This window comes from Mustela nivalis, assembly GCF_964662115.1.
Source record: "Mustela nivalis genome assembly, chromosome: 11".
In the NCBI taxonomy this organism is placed as follows: domain Eukaryota; kingdom Metazoa; phylum Chordata; class Mammalia; order Carnivora; family Mustelidae; genus Mustela; species Mustela nivalis.
Window position 1 is genome coordinate 20,216,871 of NC_139030.1, and position 20,896 is coordinate 20,237,766.

Below are 20,896 nucleotides of genomic sequence, written 5' to 3' on the forward strand. Positions count from 1 at the left end.
AGTTTGAACAAGTTTCATTAATTTCTTCAGGTCTTAGTACAATAGAGATAACAGTATATGCATAGAGTTATTGAGAGGATCAAATAAAATTATGTGTGTCTTTGTGTATCACATTTAATACAGTGCCTTTTGTATAGTAAATGCTCAACAAATAGTTTCTCTTGTTAAATCATTGGATTATTAAGTTATTAAATTTATTTACTAAATTGTTTCCTAGTTCCGTATTGTTTCTCATCCACTGACTTCTGTGATAATTGCAGAGGACCTTAGAATTTAAAGTATTCTCATTTTAATATTTTGTCCCATGATCCCACCCTATCTCTTTGATATGTTTATATGATGAGATTAAAGGATTATATAGTCATAAATAATTAACTAGAATCATATAGTTTATATGATTGAATTATAAGATTATCTTATTTTTTGAAGAGGTTCAGAAAGTGTTCTAGATTTATTCAGAACTGGTTGGTGAATTCTAAAACTTAAGATATACTTCCGATCTTGTATTGTCTAATAGTTTTGGTACTGACAGTTCCTATTAAATTTTAATTTCTTTGTACAAATGTCTCATTGCAACTCTTCAGAAGATAGCCAACCTTTCCCCCTTATAATGATTAGGAAGTATACCATTAACATGAAAGGAAGTGAAGTGTATGATTAACATGCAGCTGAAACTGAAATAACTATGCTACCTGATTTTTAATCCTCTAGAAACATATCTTCAGAATTTCTTTCTCACTCTCTCTTTCTCTCTCATGTGCCTCTCTCTCTTTTTTTTGTGGCCAAAAAAAATTAGACTTAGCCAGCTGGACTTAGGTTAGATGATCCCAGTGTTGTTGGTAACATCCAAAGCAATCATAGTCAGGAGCCAGTCACACATACGCCTTCTCTCCATCAGGCTTAATCAAGGTGTTGACCTTGCCCACATCAGTGTCATAGAGTTTCTTCACAGCCTTTTTGATTTGGTGCCTATTGGCCTTGACATCCACAATGACTACAAGTGTGTTGTTGTCTTCTAGTTTCTTCATGGCTGACTCAGTAGTTAGGGGGACCTTGATGATGGCATAGTGAACCAGCTTGTTTCTCCTGAGGGCACTCTTCTGAGGATATTTGGGCTGCCTTCGGAGATGCAGTGTCTTGGATCGTTGGAATGTACATAACTTGTGGATCCTTTTTTTTGTGACTGTGGACACCTTTCAGCACTGCTTTCTTGGCCTTCAAGCTTTTACTTTGGCTTCTTTGGGAAGGGCAAGGGCTTTCTTCTTGGCCTTTGGCACCATCTTCGTGAAAGGACAAGAATTTCTTTTTAATTTTTTTTAATGGACTCAGAATTCTAGAAGGGTGGCAGTTAAGGTGATAGTATGTGCATATAGTAATATTCTTCTTACTTCTACAACTCATTGAGAACAGATAATTGTCTGTCTTCTTCAGGCACATAGTAAGTGCTTACTATTACTAGGTACTGTTACTTTTCCTTTCATTCTAGAAGGAATTCTAAGGAAAAACTTTTTTGATATCCTGGGACATGGAGAGAAGGGAAGAACAGGTTACTTTTGGAATAGGATTAATTTTTGTCTTGGGTGGAGAAACTGAATGGTTTCTTTTTCTACCATATCTTACTTAAAGCTTTTGTGAAAAGACATGTATTTTAATTTGTAGTTCTGATTTCTTTTAGTTAAGTGTCAAAAATGAGTAATATTTTTTCTGTAGGTGATTTTGTCACTGAATTCTTTAAAATTTGCCGTCGAAAGGAGTCAACTGATGAGATTCTTGGACGATCCACATTTGAGGAAGAAGGGAGAGGTGACCTGTTTTCTTTCTTTCTTTTTTTTTTTTTTTAAGTTATTTTCAAACATCTAACCCTTTTTCTTAGGCATTTTTCTGGTAACTTTTCATCTGTTTTCACATTTGAATTAAGTTGTAAAAAAAGTTTGTTTGTTTTTTTTTTAAGGTTTTATTTATTAATTTGACAGAGAGAAATTACAAGTAGATGGACAAGCAGACTGAGAGAGAGAGAGAGATAGGGAAGCAGGCTCCTACTGAGCAAAGAGCCCAATGTAGGACTCGATCCCAGGACCCTGAGATCATGACCCGAGCCGAAGGCAGTGGCCTAACCCACTGAACCACTCAGGCGCCCGAAAAACAAGTTTTGATGGACTAGAGTGCTACCATTTCTCTCCAGGCTATACTCTGAGCTTAAAAATTATGCACATTTAATAAGGGCTTTTTACCAAAAATGTAAGATATTTTGAAAAGCAGGGTTTTAGAGGTTTATTTTTAAACTTCTAGAGAGAAATAATTTGTGTTATACCTTTGTCATTATGGATGCATATAAAGCTGAATATGTGTCTTACAATTTTATAATTCTGAGGCCATATAAATCAGTGAAAAGAGTAACTAAAATATTTTATACAATCAACAGTTTACTCATCATTTTAACTTGCTAAGATTGTGATACAATTTCTCTTCATTTCTATTCTTTTTATAGAAATTGCTGATATAACTCATGCTTTGTCAAAGTTGACAGAGCCAGCACCAGTTCCAATTCATAAATTATCAGTTTCAAATATGGTACACACTGCAAAGAAGAAAATACGAAAACACAGAGGTGTAGAAGAGTCACCACTGAATAATGATGTCCTCAATATGATTCTCTTGGTAACTAAATGTAGTATCTTTCTATATCTGTATGCATACTCATTTATTCATTATCTGTCTGGTCCCTTCTATGTGGCAGGCACTGGATTGGGAATATAAAATGAGTAAAACAAAGTCTCCACATTCAGAAAATTCCCACTAGTTTAATAGGAAGAAGGAAAGTAAACCATAGTTAACAATATCATGTTGCATGGGAGTAGTCTGGCAAAATGGCTGTAAGAACACAGCAGAGGATGTGTCTGTCTCTGTCTGGGCAGTGGGAATTAGATCGTAAAGGTGTCATAAAGAAGGACACTTGAGTTGCATTGTGAAGAGAAGGTTTTAGAAACAGAGGAACGGTGCTGAAACGCTGGGGTTCATCTTGCAGTTTAATATTATTTTAAGCATAAGGTCAACATCAGAACTAGATTTTTGAAAGCTTCATTTCACAAAAGTCTGGGGAAAGCTTTATGGTAAGTACTAGAAAGAGCTAAGGTGTCTCCTAGGTATAGAGTGGTGGAATAGGCCCAGCCTGGGAACCACACACACCATGGTTAATCCTGACTTACTGTACCATTTTGAGTAGGTCATTTAATTTCAGTTTTGTCATCTATAAATAAAACTAATAAAACCCTGTTAGATCGTTTGGAGGATGAAAGGACCATCTATTATAAACTGCCTGGTACATAATAGGCCTCTGGTAAATGATGGCTATTTTTACTGTAATTGTAGGTATAATCATATTTCTGCAATTTGTGCATTAAGACAGTCTTGGAAACAACCTTTTAGTAGTGCAATGAAAAAAATATTGGGCTTCGAAACTTGATGTTAATGTCATCCCAGTCATTAACTGAATAAGACCCCTAACCAGATTTTAAGCTTGTATATTTATAAGAAATGGGCAGTAAGATTTACCTTACACAGTGGTTTTAGATTAGGATATTAATTGTAAGTGTACCTAGTAGTGGGGGTTGGTACAGAGTAGTTCCTCTAAATTTAAAAAAGTCTCCTGTAATATGTGGCATAGTATGTGTAGTAGAAGGAATCACAAGTCAGCAATACAACAAAACACTTGGGAAGAACAGTGATAAAAGGACTGAAGATAAATTTCTGCAGAGAAGGCCCCTTCTTTTTTTTTTTTTTTAAAAGGAGATTCCATGCTGGGAAGCCAAATGCAGGGCCTGAACCCACAACCCTGAGATCAAGACCAAGAGTCAGCTGCTTATCTGACTGAGCCACCCAACCATCCTGGGAAGGCTCCTTCTTAAAAATATATCCTTAGAGATTTTATTCTAATTATTTTTTGTCACTTTTACACACACATAAACAGGAACCACGTGGAAAAGATGAACTGGTCATTACAGGTTTAGACTACTTTCCACTTTCTAGGGGTATCTCGTTAAGTTTTGGTCTTACATATCATATTCTTAATATAATGAACTATATAACTTCATAGAGCCTCATGGATATATGCATATTTAAAATTTGTTCTCTTAAGTTTTGTGTAATATTTTTTGAGAAATTTAATGACCATGGATAGTAGTGAAGAGATTTTGGTTTTGCTTTGTTTAGTCTACAAAACCAGGTGGTTTTAAGAAAAATCTCTGATTTCTAAAATTGGCTTATCACTGAAACTCCATATTTCCAAAGAAATGCAAAATGTTTGATAAAGTGTAGAACCCACTGGCCGCTACTATAAGCACATTGCCATTGTTTTAATAGCAAAACCATGAAAAAATAAAATGGTGTTTATATGGATTATGAATATTAACAAAGTAGGAACTTTGGTTGAAATGTGATTATTTTTTTTTTCTCCCTAAGTTCTTATTCCCTGATGCTGCTTCTGAGAAACCTTTAGATGGAAGTTCTTCCACAGACAACAATAATCCTCTATCAGGGAGTGAAGATTATGTAAGTTGGAGTTCAATATTAAAATATTTAAAATGCATTGAATTTCTTTTTTTTTTTTTCTTTTTTTTTTTTTTTTAAAGATTTCATTTATTTATTTGACAGAGAGAGATCACAAGTAGGCAGAGAGGCAGGCAGAGAGAGAGAGAGAGGAGGAAGCAGGCCCCCTGCTGAGCAGAGAGCCCGATGTGGGACTCGATCCCAGGACCCTGAGATCATGGCCGGAGCCGAAGGCAGTGGCTTAACCCACTGAGCCACCCAGGCGCCCCAAAAATGCATTGAATTTCTAAGGGGTTACTATATTGCTAGTTTAGTAGCATAAGGACTTTTTATTTTTTAATTTAATTTTTAAAAATATTTATTTATTTATTTGAGAGAGAGAGCATACTCATATGACCAGGTGACGGGGGCATAGAGGGCAGAGGGAGAGAGAATCTTCAAGCAGACTCTCTGCTGAGCACAGAGCCCAATGCAGAGCTCCATCCCAGGGTCCTGAGGTCATGACCTCAGTGAAAATGAAGAGTTGGCTACTTTGGGGTGCCTGGGTGGCTCAGTTGGTTAAGCATCTGCCTTTGTCTCAGGTCTTGATCCCAAGGTCCTGAGATCGAGCTCCACATCAGGCTCCCTGCTTAACAGGGAGTCTGCTTTTCCCTCTGCCCCTGTCTCTTCTGCTTGCTCATGCACTCTCTCTCTCTCTCTTTCCCTCTCTCAAATAAAAAAAAGGAATTGGCCACTTTACCTACTGAATCACCCCAGGCTCCTCAAGGATCATTTTATTTTAAAAATCACCTTGGAGGAGCACCTAGGAGCTCAGTGGGTTAAAGCCTCTGCCTTTGGCTCGGGTCATGATCCCAGGGTCATGGGATTGAGCCCCGCATCGGGCTCTCTGCTCAGCGGGAGAATGCTTCCCTTCTTCTCTCTCTGCCTGACTCTCTGCCTACTTATGATCTCTCTCTGTCATATAAATAAATAAAATCTGGGGAAAAAAAAAAGTTAAAAAAAAACCGCCTTAGGAAAGCTTGAGTAGAGATCCTGGCCTCCACTCAAATTATGATACATTGACCATACATATGTATTTTGAGTGGCAAAAGCTTTTCTGGAAACAGTGAAAAAATAAGTATATTGTGTATGATTGTAGGATTTCCCTCATTTTAGACTTTTTTATACAATTATCAAATTGATGTTTTGCCATTGTTTCTTCTCTGTATTTCAAAATCAGACAGTGAGTGGAACACTAATGAAATAAAATGTGTAAAATGAAGCAAAATTTTCACATGTTCCTTATCTAGGTCTTTAATAAATTGAGAAATGAGATGTTTAAGAGACAGGCATAGAGATAAATCAAACTATTTTCAGTCGTTACTTTGGGAAGTAGATTTCATGAAATAAGGAAAAGCAGAGTTTTTATATTTTCAGTTTATATAGTTCTGATTTTATGTTCTGATTTTGATAATAAGTGTATACTCATAATTAAAAGATTTTAAGGGGTGCCTGTGTGGATCAGTTGCATCTGCCTTCAGCTCAGGTCATGATCCTGGGGGTTCTGAGAAGGAGACCCACGTCCTGTGTTCTGCTCAGCAGAGAGTTTGCTTCTCCCTCTCCTTCTTTCCCCCTTCCTCATGTTCACACATGTATGTGCTCTCTCTCGTGTTCTCTCTCCCAAATAAATAAAACTTTTTTTAAAAAATTACAAAAGCATATTTGGAATACATCTTGAAGCTCCTACAGAAGAAATTGAAAGTTGTGACTTTAGTTTTTCTAAACTGTAGCATCAGTCTTTTGATCCTTGCAGAAATTTTGAAAACACGGTACTGCCTAAGAACAGTTTAGATAGTAATGTATTAAGCTTTTAATAAAAGGTAGTTTCGTAGACTAGGTTAATTTTGGTATTAATATCTCCCCACACACAGTTTTTGATTATACCTGGAAATTTTTTTTTTAAGATTTTATTTATTTATTTGACAGAGAGGCAGAGATCACAAGTAGGCAGAGAGGCAGGCAGAGAGAGAGGGGGAAGCAGGCTCCCTGCTGAGCAGAGATCCCAATACAGGGCTGGATCCCAGGACCCTGAGATCATGACCTGAGCTGAAGGCAGAGGCTTAATTCACTGAGTCACCCAGCTGCCCCTGCAAATACGTTGTTAAAAAGTTTTGCTTTGTTTCTGTTTCGTTAAATCCAGAATCTCTACAATCAGTTCAAATCTGCACCATCTGACAGTTTAACATATAAATTGGCTTTGTGTCTTTGTATGATCAATTTCTACCATGGAGGATTAAAAGGAGTGGCACACCTCTGGCAGGAATTTGTTCTTGAAATGCGTTTCAGATGGGAAAACAATTTTCTGATTCCAGGGTAAAAATTTCAATTTTTGTTTGTATATGTAGGTTTTTTGTTTAGTGTAATTAGTCTTTTGACCCATTAATTTTCCTCTTCTAGGAAATCCACCCTAAGAAAGTGTTAATAAACTTTGGACATGATTTATACTCAAAGGTGTTCATTGTAGCAAATTTATAATAGGGGAAAAAAGGTATTGCAGCCTAAGTACAAACATAAAAGAATGGTGTAAATCATGATTTATGTCTACAATGGAAAGTTAATGGCTCCATTACATGTTGTTGTTGTTTTCAAGAATCTCTAGTAACATAGAAGATGATCATAATATTTGTAGTAAAGTAGAATATAGTATTTTGTATACCAAGTGCTTTCAGTTTTGCTGATGTATATTTATAGAAACATAATGGGGAAGAAATAAAGCCAAATGTTAACAGTTTTTCCCAGGTGTAAAATTATATTTCTTTTTGTCCTTTATACATTTATATATTTTTCTAAGTCTTTTGTAGTGAACATAAATTCTTTTTTGTGTGTGTGTGTGAACATATTGTAGTTGAAGAGAAAACTATTTTAGAGTTTGTAAGTTCAGATACTCAATATTATCTGTAATTTTGGGGGGGAATTTATGTTGACATTTCACTTAATGCAGTAGAAGAGTTTAGTTCCCATGTATTTAAATAATGCATAAGTTACTGCTCATCTACATATATTAAGGCAGAATTATGATGTTAGTAATATAAATTGGTGATTGAGCGAAAAATATTTACTTCTGTTTCATTTGCCAGTCTCTGCTTAGCTGGATTATCTCATGTCCAATTTTTGGGAATTTAGTGGTTTAGAACTAGAGGCTCCTCTTGGCAAAAGAGAGGTGAAAATGAATGTTTTTTTATATTGAGAACCCACTGTAATAATTGAGAACTGAATATGTAATCTAATCTTTTGTATGGTGTGAAATACTGTATACTAGCTACTCCCTGGTGTGGATTTAGAGACATTTGTTCATTTTAAGTTTCCCTTAACTTGAGAGTTGTTACTACTTTGCTTTTATGCTTTGAAAAATATATTTGCTGTTGGTGTACAAGGAGGATAAAATAAGTTTTGATTTCTTATTCTTATTTGCCCCATCTTAGTTATCCTACCTATTGAAATCTAGTTTTGATTTCCTATCAAATGGCTGAAATTTGTAGTCATATAAGAAATTCGCATACTTGGAGCCATTTTACTAAAACTTTTCCCACTGCTTTATTTGATAGATTAGCAAGTGGACCCCCAGATCTAAGATGTTGTTTACTACATCAGAAACTACAGGTAAAGATTTCCCAATGACAGTGTCTAAATATGGTCTTAATTTATTGGAGTTTATTCTAATACTAAATATAGTAATGAATTATAGGCTAGTCTCATCATGCTGCTGTAGGTTACTTGTAGTCACTGTCATTCACAACAGGGTCCAGGGAAGGGTTGGAGAAGGCAAATTAAATATTGAGGAAGTGGATAGATTTTTATTTTACCTAACTAATTTAAATGTTATTTCTGTTTTCTTAAGATGTTAAATTGTTGTATTGAAAGAAAGAAGGCCCGTGATGAGGGGAGAAAGACAAATACTTCAGATATGCATCCAGGAGATGCTGGAAAAGCTGGAGACCAGCTGGCGCCAGATAATCTAAAAGATGTGGATAAGGAAAAGGGAGAGGTAGGAAAATCTTGGGATTCTTGGAGTGACAGTGAAGAAGAATTTTTTGAATGCCTAAGTGATACTGAAGAACTTAAGGGAAACGGACAAGAGAGTGCCAAGAAAGGAGGGCCTAAGGAGATGACAAGCTTAAAACCAGAAGGACGACTATATCAGCATGGAAAGCTCACACTGCTACATAATGGAGAACCTCTCTATATTCCAGTGACCCAGGTAGGATATGGATTGGCTCTTTAATTGTTTTTATTTTGTTGTTTTTATCTTCATCCTAGTAGGGAATGATTGCTTTGGGTAGGAGCAATTCTTTAAATAAGCTATGTTCAAAGATCTAAGATTTCAAATCTAAATAAACTATTGGGGCTTTCAGGTATTATCATTTCTGAAATTGAGAAGTGTTTTAAAGTTAGAGTAGATAGTACTTCATCATGGTTAAGGTGATATGTTATTTCTTAAAATGAGTGGTAAATACAGAGGTGTTTAAGAAACAAAACCCCCAAATAGAGAAGGAAAAAAAGTAAAAACCCTTTAATTTCTTTGATTAGTTTTGTCTGTTCAAAAATACAGTTCGAAGCCACTTTACACCATTAGGAAGTAGAACAACAACAGTTTAACACCTAAGCAAGAATAGTAGTTCCACTGGGTTATTTTTACATAAGTATGTGAATACATTTTATTGTGAATAACTCAATCTAGAAAAAGTAAAAGCCACTACTCACTAGTAGCTCACATTTCTAGAAGTAGCCATTGTTACTGGTTTGGGTTATAATTCCTTATTTCTGTTACTATATATTGCTATATATTGATGTATATATATGTGTATACATAAGATGCATAGTTTGTGGATTTTTTTGGTCTGGACTTTGTTTTTTTAAGATTTTATTTATTTTAGAGAGAGAAGGATAGTAGTGGGGAGGGGCAGAGGAAGAGGGAGAAAGCAGACTCTTTTCACTCAGCTCGATCTTAAAACCCTGAGATCATGACCAGAGCTGAAACCAAGAGTCTGAAGCTCAACCAACTGTGGCACCCAGGTGCCTCTTTTTTGTTTTTAATTGTATGCATTGTTGTACAACTTTTTGTTTAACCTAGTATGTCTTGGAGATCTTTCCATGTCATTACATGTAGGTCTAGTTTATTCCTTTTTGATTGCTGCATAATATTTCATGGGGAAGAAGAGACATAGTTTATTTAACCATTCCCTTCTTAATGCACGCTATGTTATTTGCTAGTTTTTGCTATTATAGTGCTACAGTACAAACTCTTGCAGTTTTTCACATATTGTGTGTTCACACTGGAATAATTTTTCTTTAAAGATTTTATTTAGGGGCTCCTGGGTGGCTCAGTGGGTTAAAGCCTCTGCCTTTGGCTCAGGTCATGATCCCAAGGTCCTGGGATCAAGCCCCGCATCGGGCTCTCTGCTCAGCGGGGAGCCTGCTTCCCTTCCTCTCTCTCTGCCTGCCTCTCTGCGTACTTGTGTCTACTACTACTGTCTGCCCAATGGATAAATAAAATCTTTTAAAAAAAATAAAGACTTTATTTATTTGAGAGAGAGAAAGAGAGAGTGCACAGAGGGAGAATGAGAGGGAGAGCAGACTCCCCGCTGAGCCGCGAGCCTGATGTGGGCCTTGATCCAAGGACTCTGGGATCATGACCTGAGCCAAAGGCTAATGCTTAATTGGCTGAGCCACCCAAGCACTCCCACATATGAATGTTTCTTAAGGAAAAAGATAAGAAAAGGATTTGCTAGATAAGCAGATACACAAATTACAAAATTCCTGTTCAAAAAGGCTGTGCCTTTTTAATACTCTGGTCACTGGTGCATATATAAAAGTGAGGGAATACTATTCTTTACTCAACTTCCCTTTCTCAGTTCCTTTCTCACCCAAACCTATATTGAGTGCTAATATATGCCATATCTATTCTCTAGAACTTGGAGATTTAGCAGTAGACAGTAAGGTTCTTGTACTCATGGAACTTATATTCATATTTTACATAATTTTTTATAAGTAATTGATGTTACCAGTCATGTAAATTTTTACCAGTATAACGGACAAGAGTAGTATCTGTATGTTTTAGATTGTTTTCTCTGATTTGTTATGAACTTAAGCATCATTTAGTACATTTATTGGCCATCTTTTTCTTTGACTTCCCTGTCATTTTTCCTTTAGGTTGCTGACCTGTTCTTGCTTATTTATATTAGTCCTTCATATTTTAGATATAGATTCTTTGTTATATATGTTGTACATGTTTTCTCCTGTCATTTAAAAGACATTTGCTTATTTATTGATTTATAAACTATTTATAAAGTGTATAAACCTTAGAGCTACTGCTGGTGAGCTTTTTCATTTTTGAAAACTCCGGTAGCTGCCATCCAGATCATGATGTGGAAAATTCCCATCATCCTAGAACAATACTGATCAATAGAAGTTTCTGTGAAAACAGAAATGGACATTTTCTGTCTGTCCTGTCCAGTACTATAGCTATTACCCATTTGTAGCCATTGAGTGCTGAAGGGTGGCTAATGCAACTGAGGAACTAATTTTTTTTTTAATTTACTAAATTTACTTAAATTTAAATAGCCTGGTATATTGGATAGCATAACCCAGTACTCCCCTCCAGGTAAGTTTTTTTCTGACTTTTTCACCATAGGTTAATTTTGTCAGTTTTTGAATCTCATACATGCAATTATGTTCTGTTTACTCTTTTGTTTATAAAGGCAGTCATGCATTTCTTACTCTTGCATTGAGCCTTTTTAAAACTACCATGTGTGAGATTCTTCCATGTTGTCACATGAGTCGTTATTTGTGTGTGTGTTTTATTACTTTATAGTATTCTGTTATGTGAACATGCCATAGTTTGCTCATCCATTCACCTGCTGATGGAATTTGAGTTGTTTATAGTTTGAGCTATTACAAATACATGAACATTCTTGGGCGCCTGGGTGGCTCAGTGGGTTAAGCCGCTGCCTTCGGCTCAGGTCATGATCTCGGGGCCCTGGGATCGAGTCCCGCATCGGGCTCTCTGCTCAGCAGGGAGCCTGCTTCTCTCTCTCTCTCTGCCTGCCTCTCTGTCTACTTGTGATCTCTGTCTGTCAAATAAACAAATAAAATCTTTAAAAAAAAAAAAACAAATACATGAACATTCTTTTAAGTGTCTTTTGGTGAATGTAGGCACTCATTTTCTTTTAGATACATTTCTAAGAGTAGAATGGTTTTTGCCATATGGTAGAAATATGTTCTTGTTTTAGTAGATATTGCCACATGATCTCCCAGAGTGTTTGATTAGTTTATATTCCCTCCAACAGTGTATAACAATTGTTGATTCCACATAATCCCTAACATTTGGTGTGTCACCAGTCCCAGGTTTGATGATTTCCTAGGAGGCCTCCCAGGACTCAGCATATAGTTGTGCTCATAGCTATAATTTATTATAGTAAAAGGATACAAAGCAAAATCAGGAATAGGAAGTGGCCCATGGGACAAAGTTTGGAAGATATCATACAGGCTTCTAAGAGTCCTCTCCTAGTTTGGTCACACAGGATATGCCTAATTCTCACTCCAGCAATAAATTATGATTGCATGTGAAATGTTGTCTACCGGAGGGAGTTTTTAGAGGGTCGGTGCTCCGAGGTTTTACTTGGGGGGCTGGTCACATTGGCACCCTTCACCTAGCATGTACCTTAATTCCAGATTACCGGAAGGAAAGCAGGTGTTCAGCATAAACCATATCGTTTGCACAAATAATTTAGGCACATTGTGCCATTTTTATCAGTTCTGAGTATGGTGGGGACCCTGTCAGAATCCAAGTTTCTAGATGCCAACAGAGGGTCAACTTTGCAAACAGGCCTTTCAGAGGCTAGCAGTCTGAAGTCTGCTATGTTGAGTCTTCTGTGACTGTTTGACTATTTCAGTCATTTTATTTTTTGGCCTTTTGGTGGGTATGTAGTAGTATCTCATGTTTTTACATTTCCCTGGTGAGTGATGGTCCTGAATACATTTTCATTATTATATTTTATATATTGTCCATTTGGATATTTCCTTGGTGAAGTACTTATTCAGAATCTTTGCCTATTTTTTAAAAGTTGGGGTTTTTTTGTATTGTTTTGCTTTGTTTCTTAATGTATTTTGTGTGAGTTTTTAGCCAGATATATGTATTATAGATAACTTCTCCAATCTATGGCTTGTCTATTCATTTTCTTAATGATGCCTTTTGTTGAATAGACATTCTTAATTTTAATAAAGTCTGAGTTGTCAGTGTTCTTCTTATGTGCATAGTGCTTTGTCTCCCTATTAAGAAATCTTTTTCTACCCTAGTGTCCTGGAAGCTTTATTGTTTTACTTATTGCATTTATATTTGTGACCCACCTCAGACTGACTGTGTTTGGTATGAGGAAAAGGCTGATTGTCTTTTCTCTGTAAGGATATATAATTATGTTCCAACACCATTATTCAAAAGAACTGCTTTTTCCCACAGAATGGCAGTAGTGTCTTTGTTGTAAATCATATGATCTTATGTGTTTTGGTCTATGTCTGGACTATTTATTCTCTCCACTACTCTCTATCCTTGTACCAATAAGGTACTATATTACTGTAACTTACAGTCTTTCGGTCTTGTGGTATAAATCTTTTAACTTTGTTCTTCAAGATTATCATGGCTGTCCATTGCATTTTTATGTAAATTTGAGAATCAGTTTGTCATTTTTCACAGTACAAAATAATCCTGCTGGGATTTTTATTCTATTTTGCATTGAATTTACAAATTAATTTAGGGGGAATTGTCCTCTTAACTATTTTGAGTCCTATGACCATGAAATACCTTTCATTTTATTTAAGGTTTCTTTTACTTTCCCTTATCAGTGATTTATAGTTTTCAATGTAGAGGTTTTGCACATCTTTTATTAGATTTAATTCATAGTCTTCATTATTTCTTAAATGTTATAAATGGCATTTAAAAAATTCCATTGAGGGGCGCCTCGGTGGCTCAGTTGTTAAGCGTCTGCCTTCCGCTCGGGTCATGATCCCGGGGTGCTGGGATCAAGCCCCACATTGGACTCTCTTCTCAGCGGGGAGTCTGCTTCTCCCTCTCCCTCTGCTCCTGCTTGTGTTTCCTCTCTTGCTCTGTCTCTCTCTGCCAAATAAATAAATTTAAAAAAAAATTCCATTGAAATTTTCCCCCCCAAAATGTAGAAACAGTTGATTTTTGCATACAGACTTTGGATGTAGCAATCTTAGCACATTTACATATTATTTCCAGCAGTTTGTAGATTATTTGGAGTTTTCTGTATATATACTCATTCTGTCTGTTAACATAGACAGTTTGAATTTTGATTTTCCAACCTTTATACTTCTTAATTCTTTTTCATACTTTATTGTACTGGACCACCAGTACTGTGTTGATTAATGTATGGATACCTGCTCTTGCTCTCAATTTCAGGAGGAAAACATATAATTGTTGAGTGTATCTGATGTTGTTATCATTTATCATATTAAGGAAGTTCTTTTCTATTCCTAGTTTTTGAGGGTTTTTATCATGAACAGGTGTTATATTTTATCCAGAGCTTTTCTGCATATTGAGTTTATCATTAAGCTAATCGTGAATTTTAAGTGAAACAGCACATAATAAGTGAACATTGTTTAGTACACAGTAAGCACTCAGTTTTTAGCTTTTATTCTTCTGAGCACTTTTTCTTATAAGACATAAGTGGTTAGTATTGCTTCTCAGGATGCAAGGATTTACTTAAAATTTGTAAGCAGTTTGTATATATTTTTTTAAGATTTTATTTATTTATTTGACAGAGATCACAAGTAACCAGAGAGGCAGGCAGAGAGAGAGAGAGAGAGAGAGAGAGAGAGAGGAGGAAGCAGGCTCCCCGCTGAGCAGAGAACCCAATGTGGGGCTTGATCCCAGGACCCTGGGATCATGACCCGAGCCAAAGGCAGAGGTTTTAACCCACTGAGCCACCCAGGCACCCCAGCAGTTTATATATTTTTAAATGGGTTGATTAATTTCAATAATTATGCAGTTGGATATTGGGATGTTTGCTTGATAATAACTCTCTTATCCATGCTTACACAGTTTTATGCCAGGTGGCTATCATTTACAAGGTTAGTTTTTTTTGTTTGACAGGCTGTATGCTTTTTGTTCATTATATCCTTTTAAAAGTAAATTATATTTCATAGGTATTTCATTATTAAATTTTAGTATCAGGAAAGAATACTCTTATACTATAGAACAAGTGTATAGTTAATCTAATTTTATATGGGAGCATGCACTTGGCATTGAGGTCTTGTGGTATAGACATTGGTTTTGGAATCTACCAGAACTAGATTTATATTCTGGCATACCACTTAATAAATAGTATTGCTAGTACAAGCTGTGTTTTCTTTCTGAGACTTGTTTTGATCTCTAATAAAAATAATAGGTTGGTTTGCATTTTTTAGAATTTTGTGTAAATTTTATTCATTTTTATTTTGTGTGTATAGGAATTCTATCAGCATAATTATTTTGAGATTCAGACATATTGTTGTTATATCAATGGTTCATTCATTTGTATTGCTTAGTAGTGTTCCATTGCATGGATACACCATAGTTTGTTAATCCATTCATATTTCATAAGGAAACTTTGAGGAGTAATGGATATATTCATTATTTAGATTTTGGTGATTGTTTCATGGGTGTATACTCATCAGATGTACCTTTTAAATTACTCTATGTCAATTATACTTCACAAAAGTGGTTAAAAAAGTTAAGTGGTTCTGTGATCAGTGATTGAAAGAAGAAAAGTCTTTCTCCTCTGTCATATCTCCAGTTCAAAACCCTGTTTATTTGTTTAATAATCAAATATTAAATATTTTAAAAGCCAGTAGTAGTTTGTATTACTCTGGGCTGTTAAGGATTAAACCACATATGTTTAAAAGCATTTGGCATGTAACTATCCAGCAAAGGTTAATTTATTTTATCTTTTCTCTTTCCAAGTTTTAATAACAGTATTCCTTATATTTAATGATCTAGTTACATCTATGTTGTCTTGGTTTGATTGGGTTAATGAAGATTCCAGGAAAGTTTTTCTGGAAGCTCAGGTATTATTTCTTTTCAAAAGGCTGTACCCTCCTCATTCATTTTATTTTATTTTATTATTATTATTTTTTTTAAGATTTTATGTATTTATTTGACAGAGAGAAATCACAAGTAGATGGAGAGGTAGGCTGATAGAGAGAGAGGGAAGCAGGCTCCCTGCTGAGCAGAGAGCCCGATGCGGGACTCAATCCCAGGACCCTGAGATCATGACCTGAGCCGAAGGCAGCGGCTTAACCCACTGAGCCACCCAGGCGCCCCCCTCATTCATTTTAGATGATTCATTTTCTATATTCAAATTTATTATATAAATCTGGAATAATTTAAACTTTTTTCTCAACATACATCCTATGTGTTTAAAAATTCATTTTTATATTTTACGTTTAGGCCTGATTTGTTTAGGCAAATCAGGGCAGATTTTTAGTCTATTTTTCTTACTTTAAAGTTAATCTCACTTAAATTATAGTCATTGTATGTGTATTTTACATAAATGGCTGGAGTTCAAAATGATCTCAGTTAAAACAGTTAAAATTTCACAAAGTTATCTTAATTAATGTGCCATTAATCAGTTGCCCACTTCACACACATACAAATAAAACTTTATATAGATCCTTGCTTCGTAGGAATTAAAGCACACTTCCATAGTTCTTTCTTATAGACATAGTTCAACCTAAAATTTATGGCTAGGAAAAGCTCAAAGACTTTACCTAATATTCTAAAGGCAGAGCTAGAAGAGAAACCTGTGGAGAATCTCTTAGAGCAAGAGTCCTTAACTAGTGGATTGAACCAAATTAGTAGTTCTCAAAGTCAGCATCAGATAGATGTCTGAGATTGTGGGTTCAGTTTGACACTTGAGTTTTGCCACTTGATTTTGGCTAGGTCACTTATCTCTGTACCTGAGTTTCATCAGTTGTGGAATGCTCTGACCTCCTCTCCATGATTATATGAGATCATGTATATTGAGAAAGCTTTGGGCATATTTAGAAGTGGTAGATATGAAAGTGTATGGTCCTCGGGCTACTTGCTGATTATATTCCTTGTAATCTGTTCTTGACTTACAGTTGGCTCGAGATTTCCAGGTGGGAGGGGTATCAGTATCTTTTCAATGTCTTGTTCCTTTCTTGCCATCCCGAGATTTCAGGGCTATGGGACAATGAAAAGTAGCTTCTTCCTAATGAAGAGACTGAAGGCCTCTGCTCTTGTTCATATAATTTTTTAATTTGTGGTATTTAATATCAGTGGGAGGTTATAATTAAAACCTAACTATTTTGTTTCCAATTGCTAGCTAACATTTATTGAATATGTGCCAGGATTTTTTCTTCACAAGAAAGAGTCACGGAGAGCTTGAGTGATTGTCCGGGGTCCTAGAGCTGGGATTCAAACATAGGCACGTTGTTTCTAGAGCCCAAGCTCTTAACCACTGTGTCATATTGCCTTACCTATGATTATTCAACCCTGAGTATCAGTGTGAGACTTTAAATGTGATGCATGTTCATTTTACATAAAACAAAAATTCGTAATTCTATAATCCACAGATGATCACTGGTAGAGCAGTTTCTTTCAATTTTTCCATTATCAAACAATTTTCCTATTATTGTACATTGAGATTCTTTCCATTTATCGCACTATTATAAGTAATCCTGTGGTGCTGTTTCTAGAAGTGGATTATTGGGTCAGAGAGCATGATCATTAATGCTGTGTATTGATTCCCTGATTGTCATCTAGAAAAGTTTATACATTATGTTCTCTTCAGCAGTGTGTGAAAGTGCCCCATTTAGGTTTGTTTCAAAAATGAGGATAGTAGAAGAAAAGTTATTTTCTTTTGTTTTTTGTTTTGTGTTTTGAATGCCATAGCTTTACCATGCTCTTAATTTATTTTTGACAGATATTTGTGAAAATTATTTATATTTGTGGCAGTGGTTCTCAACTGGGGAGTGATTTTTGCCCCCCAGGGATATTTGGTAATGTCAGGAAACACTTGTGATTGTTGTGAGGTGGAGTAGTGTTAATAGCCCTCTAAAAGGTAGAGGCAGTAGACGCTGCTAAACATCCTACAATGCATAGGACAGGCTCACCACAAAGAATTATTCTGTCTAAAATGTCACTAGTGCTGGGGCTCTAAAACCCTGCTTTATAGTAAGCTCTTGAAATCTAGAAGGAATATATTTATTGGGAAGATGCTCTGAAAAGTTGTTTCTATTGGGCTTTATGTTACTATCTAGGAATAGAAAAGTAGATTTTTTTTTTTTTTTTTTTTGCGTTAACAATAAAGCAGGCAAGTTTTGTTTGGTTAGTCTTTGGATTGTTGAGTGCTTCATATTTCAGATATAAAATCTAATGGAATCAGTTCTTAGAGAACTTTCCTAAGAGTCTTTGAACAGCTTGGAATGTTCAGAATGATTCTATAGTTGTGTCTTCCTTTAGGTTTGCCTTAGCTTCTTTTTTATTTGGGGTTACCATTAAAATCTATAATGTTTCTGATTCTCAAAATAAAAGTCCAAAAACTTCTTGTGGGAATTAGTAATTAGAATATTTTTGGAACCTATACTCAAAGCAGCTTTTCCAACATAAAACTTAGTTATTTGGGGTCTTTTAGTTGGGATTCAGTTAATTTGCCTTTATTTTAATTTTTGTATTCATCAAATTTTTTTCTCTTATGAGTTACAATAAAAGCCTGGTTGAACTGCGATGACATATATAAGCGTATCATTAAGACTTCACTTCTTACAATTAAGAGGCAGGAAAATGTTCAGTGCACCCAGATTCCTCTCTCTTTTATTAATCCTGTCAAGGAAGACATGATAATCTTATTTGTTGTGGGGGGTCCTGAAAGTCATATCTATTATTAATTTGTTAATTTCTTATGTGGGTTCCAAAAAACTTGGAATTTCTCTAAATTCTTTTAAATACAGATCTTGTGACTGCTAGAGCTGATATAATTGTTGTCTTTATTCTATTTTTATAGTTCTGCTTTTTCTAAAAAAAAAAAAAAAAGCTATTCATGAGGTTTGTCCTTTTGTGCTTCACAGGAACCAGCACCTATGACAGAAGATCTGCTAGAAGAGCAGTCGGAGGTTCTGGCTAAATTGGGTACATCAGCAGAAGGGGCTCACCTCCGAGCACGCATGCAGAGTGCCTGTCTGCTTTCAGATATGGAGTCTTTTAAGGTGGGTCACACTGTCAGAGCTTGGGAGTCTATTTTGAGCTATTTTGGGATAAAGCTGTGAAAGTCACTCTCTAAAGTGGTGTGAAGGCCTGAATGTCCTTTTTATTAAACGTTTTGATTTCTTGGTAGTTACAACAACCTACATTTATCTCCTAAAGGTCGTAGCCAGACTTGCTTCTTAAATTTAAAAAAGTAAAGAACAGTCTTTGAATCGTAGTCAAAACTTGAGAATTGAATCATTTCTTTATGTGCATTGGAATGTTTTTCTTCTTTGTGTGTGTTTAGCCAATTTAATGCTAAACCTTTAGGATTTAATGTAGGCTGCTTCATTCAACAGACCTTTTGCTTGCCTACTTTGTGACTTGTGTGATTAGATAAGTAGGAAATACAATGCTTATCCTCAGTTACAGTCTGTTGAAGCTATGGAGGGAGATATTTGTAAATAATAATGTGATATTCACTTATGAAGGCAATGTCAGAAAGGTGACTGACTTTATTTAGTGGGTCATGGAGGGTTTCTCAGAAGAGTCATCTTTTAGGATGAGTGGGCATTTTTACCTGGAGAAGATAATTTTAAGCTTATATATAGGCCTGTATTAGAACATAGAGGATTCAGAGAATGGTGACATTTAGCTTATTAGCTTAAAACCCCAGGGAGGAAAAAAGGTCTTTTGTTTTCGAATTACTTATTCTTGAAAGCCCAGGTAAAACCATGTATATTAAAAACAACAACAACAAAACAACCAGGTGGGTAGTCTAGTGGGCCATAGGCTTTCCTTGTGCCTCCTGCTGATAACTCTGAACCGTCTCTCATACCCAGATTTTCCTCCTTGACCTGCTACTATCTCTGATGGCCTCGCCTCCATCTCCCAATTCTGTAGCTTCCAATCAGTCCTGCTTTCATACTGTATGCCAGCCTGAGTTTGATTTTTTTTTCCAATATAAATACCCTATGAAAACCGATGTCACTTTTATCTTTCCTGTTAGCAGAGTTTAGTGAGAGTAAAAGGGAATGCTTTTATTCTCTGCTTATTTTCCCCATCTTTACTAAAAGAAAAAAAAATCTTCAGGAAACCTCTTGAGAGGTACATGTTTTTCTTAGAGATACAAAAGATGCAGAAAAATCTGAGCATTTTGTTCTCCCATGAGGCAAGAAGAGAGACTTAATTGTTTTAAAACAAATAGTTGGTATAATGGATAAAGAGGTGACCGCTGACTCTCAGGACATCTGATAAATCACAAAGGTAGAAAAGGGTGTATGTACATGGTAGGACCTCGTTAGCAGCTGTTTTCATACCTGACTTGTAGCTACCTTCATATTTATATGCCCCTGTCCTGCTACAGCATCCTTGCAGAGGTACTTACAAGATGAAATTCCAAAGTGGAACTGTAAAAGTTTTCCTTATAGAAACATATTGGCTCCTCATGGGAACATTCTGTATAATGACAACACTGTACCTCACAAAATTGGGTTCATTAGATTGTTTTAGACTAACTTGAGTACCTACAAATTTCTTAAAACATGGTTTTTGTTGTTGTTTAGTTTTTTTTTATTATTTATTTTCAGCATAACAGTATTCATTATTTTTTCACCACACCCGGTGCTCCATGCAATCCATGCCCTCTATAATACCCACCACCTGGTACCCCAACCTCCCACCCCCCCGCCACTTCAAACCCCTCAGATTGTTTTTCAGAGTCCATAGTCTCCCATGATTCACCTCCCCTTCCAATTTCCCCCAACTCCCTTCTCCTCTCTAACTCCTCCATGCTATTTGTTATGCTCCACAAATAAGTGAAACCATATGATAATTGACTCTCTCTGCTTGACTTATTTCACTCAGCATAATCTCTTCCAGTCCTGTCCATATTGCTACAAAAGTTGGGTATTCATCCTTTCTGATGGAGGCATCATACTCCATCGTGTATATGGACCACATCTTCCTTATCCATTTGTCTGTTGAAGGGCATCTTGGTTCTTTCCACATTAAAACATGGTTTTAATTTCAAATAGCCAATGTACACATTTGCCTCTGTGTGGGAATCAATTAATATATTTAAGGTTATAAATTCATTCTAAAATAGATATG

The 20,896-nt window shown here is 35.8% G+C and overlaps 1 protein-coding gene across 2 annotated transcripts in view; it reads left to right on the forward strand.

The window, feature by feature from the left end:
- The window catches only part of RAB3GAP1 (RAB3 GTPase activating protein catalytic subunit 1), a 116,604-nt gene that overhangs the window by 73,080 nt on the left and 22,628 nt on the right, over positions 1-20,896 (forward strand). For both annotated transcript variants that reach the window (XM_082689315.1, XM_082689314.1), the window contains exons 12-18: positions 1,711-1,803; positions 2,489-2,658; positions 4,459-4,548; positions 6,725-6,897; positions 8,130-8,184; positions 8,423-8,782; positions 18,670-18,807. In XM_082689315.1, the coding sequence (XP_082545441.1) occupies positions 1,711-1,803; positions 2,489-2,658; positions 4,459-4,548; positions 6,725-6,897; positions 8,130-8,184; positions 8,423-8,782; positions 18,670-18,807 (1,079 nt within the window). The remainder of the gene's footprint in view (positions 1-1,710; positions 1,804-2,488; positions 2,659-4,458; positions 4,549-6,724; positions 6,898-8,129; positions 8,185-8,422; positions 8,783-18,669; positions 18,808-20,896) is intronic.